Source organism: Pagrus major, chromosome 11 (assembly GCF_040436345.1).
Source record: "Pagrus major chromosome 11, Pma_NU_1.0".
NCBI classification, from domain to species: domain Eukaryota; kingdom Metazoa; phylum Chordata; class Actinopteri; order Spariformes; family Sparidae; genus Pagrus; species Pagrus major.
This window is the reverse complement of record NC_133225.1, coordinates 11,594,149-11,601,308: the sequence shown is the minus strand read 5'-3', so window position 1 is coordinate 11,601,308 and position 7,160 is coordinate 11,594,149. Positions and strand designations below refer to the sequence as shown.

The window sequence follows — 7,160 nt, the reverse complement described above, 5'->3', positions numbered from 1 at the left end:
TTTCGTTTATCTGTCTGTTTCACATAAGGGGGGAAATTGTGAAGTATTTCGGGCTGATGAGCATGCTAATAAGTGTACTAGTGTGTGAGGGTGAGGGTCTTTGAACGCCACACAGGTGATTAAACTAGGTAAGAGCTACAAAACCTTGTCCCGCACTGAACTACCGGGCTGGGGGTCTGTTACAGCCTACCTAGCATGCGACACCACGGCGCCATCTTCTGGTAGTGTGTCCTCAGTAGCTGCATATACGAAAAACAATAAAATATTGTGAATAAATGTGTACCCAAATGCTACACTCGTCACTAAATGTTGTTAGCTATACATGTTAACCCTCCAAGAATGAAAACTTAAAGGTATTTCCGGCTCAATAGCTAAAACACACACCTTCTGGCTGTCTCCAGCCACGTTTCTTTGACTACAAAGTTATAATACTTACTTATGTTGAAAACAAGATGATAAACGACCGCATAAACTCACAATTAATCCACAATAATCACTATAACCGTTTGAATGTCTGCAGCGCCGCTCTGTTTTCAAATGCCTACACTACCCAGCATCCTTAGCACCACCGTAAAGCCTTCTGGGTAGGGTACCAACGTCCTTGTCCTACCAAGCGCCGCACATCGACAGCCTTCACGCAAGGGCTTGAGGATCTCTGTCATTCACTTGTACTTGAGTAAAATCTGATTTTCAGACATGTTGGCAGCCAGATTTCTCCGTCGTGCTCTCCCCGCGCTGAGGCAAACTCGCTCCTACGCCGAAGCCGTCACCGGCGCCCCGCAGATGTCCTTCACTTTCGCCTCCCCGACACAGGTAGCTAGCTAACGTTACTGGCGAGGCTTCTCGGGCCCCAGCTAGCAACATGGCTAACTTCGTTTCTCGTTGAAACGTAGAGTCACAGGTTGCAGAGAAGCTTATGTCTTCGGGTCATTTAGCAGTTTTGTACTAATGCATGGTTTCGCTAGAGTTGCTACACATAGTATTGTAGTTTCTGCACGCATGCAGGTCAGATAGCTGCAGCGGTACGGCTTGTACTGTTAGCTTAGCTAGCTAACTGTGGCCAACCCGGCTGTCATTCACTGCCTTTGACCAGCAGTGTGGCAAAGGATAATGTTACTTTGCGAAGCGGCACCACTTAAATATTGCTCTTTTCCACTACAGTGACATTAGAGTACATTTCGTGTGCATATTTCTTCAACTGTGTGTGTGTTAGCTTAAGTTTAAATCCGTTAGCTCAGCAGGAGTGTGTTAAATGCAGAGCTCTCTAACCTTGAGGTTAATCTCGTCCTACAAACGTCTTTAACTAAATTCAGTCCACTATTTCTCAATATATGAGTCCAGTTTGACACAGTGCTGCATGTCCACCTCACACTCTGTTGTAAAAACTTATGCATTTGATCCAGGAGTTAAAATAGTCCAAGTTAACAACACAAGTGCATGCATCATGTTGCACAATGAGTTAACACATAAGTGGCAGATCATATTAAATTAGCTATTGATTGCACGTTTTTTATTACAAATGCTACAGTTTTGCAGCTACATCTTCGATCAGTTACCATTTGTTGGTGTTTGACTGGTCATTAGTCATTGAATGCATCTCTCCATCCTCTGTCTCCACTCTCCAGGTGTTTTTCAAAGAGGCCAGTGTGAAACAGGTCGATGTGCCCACACTTACTGGTGCGTTCGGCATCCTTCCTGCCCATGTACCCACCCTGCAGGTGCTCAGGCCCGGTGTCGTCACAGTCTTCAGTGACGACGGTTCCGCTGCCAAATACTTTGGTAAGATTTTGCATTACAGATAGGAACATGAATGACCTTTCGTTAGATCTAAATTTATTCTTTAATGCCACCGAAGTGGCGTGTCCATATATAGGCAAATAGCAGTCAATAATGCTTTGCCACATTTTATAAAAAGTAAGACTATGTCAGATCACTGTCTATTAAATTTACAATAGTTGATATTTGTATAATTACACCCACCTTAGTTTGATTTCTTTGTTTTGTTTCCAGCATTCCTTTCAGCTCAAAGTATTCAGATATTAATATCTGCTCTGATTAGTCCTCAAAGATATTAGTGATGCCAGTCTAGGGAAGGTGGTGTACATCTTCTGCTTCAGTTTCCTCTCCCATTTTAAGGGGATATGATGTGTGCACTATTCTGTCGACATGCTAAGGAAAGTTATTCACTGCTAGTAAGTAGCTCTGCCATCCACCTGGATTTGACAGTGTGGCTGTCAGATTCATGGAGATTGTAATTATGTAAAGCTAGCAACAAGTAAATGTATTTTCGTTAAAAAAAGTTCCTATTAGCTTAGAATGTAGCCAGATGACATGTTTAAGCTGTTCACTTAGATGAAAGAAACACTCAATGAGAAAATACATTGTGAAACGGAAGCTACCCTGGAAATAGGGCAGGACTTCCTGGATCTATACTGCTCATTGCATTGGATATAAAGCAGAGTAAAGATGAGTGAATGTTGGCATGTTGACTTACAGTGTCATGTGTGTTTTTTTGGTTTTTTTTTACACAGTGAGCAGTGGGTCGGTTACAGTCAACGCTGATTCTTCAGTGCAGCTGCTGGCTGAAGAGGCTGTTCCTCTGGACCAGCTGGACGTTGCTGTGAGTATTATGTCAACTCTGCTCCACTCACATACAAACTACAGCTGCATCTGCACTGATGTTCAACACTATGGTCATATGTACCATGGGAGAATAGGAATTTGTCAACTGAGTTTTACAATACAGATTATAACAGTGTAGCTGATACGCTTTTGACATTTCTGTATGTCAAAAACCTTTGTGGGCAGTGTTGCAAATTTATGAGCTGATATTGGATTTGCAATAATGTTGATTTGTCCCTCTCAATAGCCTATATCATTGTTAACATTTCATTGTATGCAGTAAAATAATATGCATTGAAAACAGTTGTGCTAATTATAGATGCATAACAATGTGTTTTTGACTATTTAAAGATTGCGTCCCCCCTTCATATACCTCAGAGTGGTTTGGTCCACTTCCTACCAATGCAGCATAGGTGTAGGTAAGAGTGTCTGTGGAGCAGTCTCTGGTGGCTGATCTCTAGTAAGCAGCTTCTTTGCAAAAGTTAAATTTAAACAAAACATGTCAGAAATTTTTATTTACTTCTGCCACTCACTTGAACAAAACACATTTACAGTTATAACCAGACTGCGCTTTGATCGATCCAAATATTGGTACAAAGCAAACGTGTCTTTTAAGATGCTAGTACAACCCTGAGGGTATTTACCTTACAATTATTCAGTATAGTTTTTTTAATGGGCATCAGCATTTCTTGTATATACATTTAATGCAACAGTAAATTTGACGGCATCTTTGGTGTCCCCTTTAGGAACTGCTCTTGAGAGACATGACACTTGACACTACACTACATTTCTTCATTAAAAAAAATGACATCTAATGAAAAAGTTTGCCTGAAAATATCTTGATTAAGGGTTTACATTGTAGGGTTGGAAAAAAGCATGACTTAGTCTAATATCCATCAAATGACACTCAGTATGGCCTTTTGCCTGGTTTTAACACGAGAGGAAGTAGTTTGGGTTATCACAAAGACTTCATCAAAACAGAACAGGTACATTTTAGTTACATGGTACAACATGTACCAAACCTTCACAATGAATAATCACTTGTATGTGGTTAAATGTTCAGTTTGAAATTAATACAGAAAAATGGAAAAGAGGACAATAGCTTGAACATTGGTAAACTATTTCTTTCATTACAGGGTTAATTGATTGGAGTGTGTTATATTGTACAGGTGATCTTATAATTGCCTCCAACAACCCTTTATTTACTTGAAATACTTGAACTATTAAGATATTGATCTCCTAATTATAAGCTGTGTAATGTATCAGATGATCTAACACTACATATATTTAATGAGGTACCTGTAAGTGCCAGGGATCAATATTTGTGGTGTTTAATGAGTATGAACTGTGGAGGACTGAGAATGAGTGAACTGGAGGACTGAGACTCAGAACATCACAACACAAACAAGTCTGTAATTATACTATCAAAGTTTTCTGAACTGTGTTCACTATTTGAGCAAATACAATCAGTACAAAATGTAATTTTTAATCCTTTTTTTGAAGCCAAATTGAACACTTTAATTTGCTTTGCTCCATTACATTTAAATTACAGAGCCTTTGATAAGTGATGTCAAGAAGGTTTTTAAAAAAAATTATTTTTAATTGCTCTTACAGTCTTTACAAAACCTGTAGAGAAGAAACAATTACCTTGAGGTGTCCCTGAGTGTTTCAACTGTTGTGCAGTTACTTCTTAACTTTCATTTCCATGTTGAAGTGGGCAAGCAAAAAGATCATTTTCTCTTTTGTGTGGAATATTCCCCCCTTGTGCCAGTATCTTCCTGTTAAAGTATGTGTAAAGTACATTTGTGTCACAAATTATATAGAGGATTTTTGAAACATTGGCTCACATGTTCATATCGTCACACTCATGGTCAGATTGTCGTTTCTAAAATGAGACTTCTGCTTTGCCGCATTTGAAACGTGTCAAGTTATTGCACCTGTACTATTCCGTGTTGACAAATTATGTCTTCACAATGTCGGTCTAGTGTGGGTTAGTCAATCGTTATGGATCCTTTTTTATGCTTTAATGAGAGTTGTGTGATGGGTGTCCACATCCAGGCTGTTGAGGTTTGCATAATTACTGATTGTCCCCCCAGCAGGGACATGATCTTTGACAGCAGAGACTGTTCTTTGAACTGGAGCGAGGTGTTTTTTCCCCCTCTCTCTGATTTTGATCCTCCCAGCTGATGATTATCTGATCAGTGTAGCAGTTGGACTTGAACGTTGAGTCCTCGTTTAAATGTCAGTCTTGTTAATGCTAGGCTACGTCATTACACGCTCGCCACGGAGGTGTCCGTCTGTGACCTTGGGCTGTGCCAGTGTCACTGTCAAGTTGACTTCATAGCGGTAAATGAGTTATTTTTTCCTCGTTGTCCTCCACTCTGCCTGGAAAATGCACATGTGCCCACGCTGTTAATAAGGAGGGAAAGGTCAGTCACTGTTGAGTTATAGCAGATGTGTCAAATCCCTACTGGGAGACCTTTAACTTCCAGCTATGTTTGGCATTTCTCGTTTCTAATCACTACTGTGACAAATGGAGCTTTCAGAGCAAAGAGGCAGTGGGGATTTTCTCTGCTAGTCTTACTCCTCACTTTTGACTCGTCGTTTCTCAGTCTTGCTTTTCAGACTTTGACTTCACAGTTGGCGTCTAAAGGATTTGAGGATGAGTAGAGCTCTGCAGGCTATGTACCTGCCTTGATTATGATTTTTCTGAATTGCAGGATAATCAGTCTGGTCAAGTCTCCTTTTTCTAAGATGATGAGGATGTGCTTGATCTCTCAAAAAAACAAAATCTGAATTGTGGGCTTTATCATCATGTTCTGTTTCTCATTGTGACGTTTTCTATTTTTCTATCTATTTTTAGGCTGCCAAGGCCAACCTGGAGAAGGCCCAGTCTGACTTGGCCGGTACATCTGACGAGGCAGCGAGGGCAGAGGTTCAGATCAGCATAGAGGCCAACGAGGCCATCCTCAAGGCTCTGTCGTAGATCTGTGGTACGACAAATCAGCTCCTAAACCATGATTATTATCATTATTAATTGGTTTAATCCTGCACAGCAGTGATGCAGGACTATTTACAGTTAACATAATTGGAAATGGAAACATTAACAAGACATCGTGTTCTGAGTTTGTGTTTTTTTTTCCCTCCCTCTAGGTAATCTTTTCTGTTTCTTTGATGGAAATTAATAGTCCATCTGCTTTTCCAGCTCAGTCACGTCAGTGTCCAGAAGATTCCATGTTTGCTTTGTACAGTGGATGAAATTACGAAATAAATTTATTTGGAATTACCTGGTAGTGGAGTCTGTGGTGTTTTCTTTAAATCTGGCCCTCTCCTGCTACCTGGTGAAGATTATGTGCAATATTTTTGATTTGCAAAGACAACTGAGACTCCGTAGATTTAAAAAAAAAAAAAAAATCCTGTTGTTGGAAACAGAACAGCTAATCAGTATAGCAGCCAAACACTCTTCATGAAGTATTTTTCCTAATAAGCAGACGTGCCATTATGTGTGGAAAAAGCAAAAACTGTTTTTGTTTGATATGCAGTTAGTGTTTCTGCCACTGGGTGGCAGCAGATACCAGCTTTACCTTGATAATCAGATTTTTTTTCTGCTTCTGTCAAACCACAATTTCAGGGAAGGTACAGTCATTGTGTTTGTCATAAAACCACTACTGGATGTGATGTGTCCTTTCGATAAAGGATCCTCTTTTTAAAAACAAAATATTGCTTCTGTGCATCAGCTCCTGTATCTGCTGAAAGCTTAGTCACTTTTACTGTTGCAAGCCCACTTGTGGGTTGGAGTGATTTGCAACTCGCAGTCATTGCTGCCTTTATTTAAGTGTTGGCAGAGCTTGTTTGTTATGAGTGATGACCTCAGGCTTCTGTGACAAAGCCAGGAAAAGTCCTTCACTGGCGATCCTGTGGAAAACCGGGCCTTTCTCTTGTTTCATAACCACAGGTTTCAGCTCAGACTCGCTCCAGGAGGCGCTGACCTCATTCACGTGCTGACTTGTAGCTGTAAGAGCTGAAAAACCACAACCGGTTTATTTTGAATGTCAAAACTCTCGAGGGCCTTTTAACAAGTGTAAGAACACTGGAAGTACCAGTGTTTACACAGATATGCTCTCATGACTGCTCATGTCCGTGATGAATCTGCTGCTTGTATGTTTTTGTCTCCACGCCAGTGACAGCCATGACCGGAGGAATAATGTCCTCAGATTGTCCGTCTGTCCAATACTTGTGAATGCCATATCTCAGTAACGCCTTCAAATTTGGTACAAATGTCCACTTGGACTCGAGGTTGAACTGATTAGTTTGGTGGACAAAAGTCAAGGTCGATTTACCCTCACACAAGATGTTTTTGGCCGCAACTCAAGAGTTCAGACACTGATATAGTGTGTAGTTTTCTTGTTGATTCCACTTGTCAGGCCCAGTTTTATGCTTGTGTTGTGTATCATTCTTAGTTGGCAAACCTCTTCTGGGAATGGCTGAAAAAGTCCAGCTGTCATGTCAGCACTTTGCCAGTATGAGAGCATTGCACG

General features: G+C 40.6%; 1 protein-coding gene across 1 annotated transcript; it reads left to right on the top strand.

Annotated features, from left to right (window-relative positions):
• The first annotated feature begins 608 nt into the window (after positions 1-608).
• Positions 609-5,908, top strand: atp5f1d (ATP synthase F1 subunit delta). The gene is made up of 5 exons (XM_073476300.1): positions 609-813; positions 1,626-1,779; positions 2,532-2,620; positions 5,486-5,615; positions 5,776-5,908. The coding sequence occupies exons 1-4, from the start codon at positions 697-699 to the stop codon at positions 5,606-5,608; spliced, it is 483 nt and encodes a 160-aa protein (XP_073332401.1). The 5' UTR covers positions 609-696; the 3' UTR covers positions 5,609-5,615; positions 5,776-5,908.
• The last annotated feature ends 1,252 nt before the right edge of the window (positions 5,909-7,160 follow it).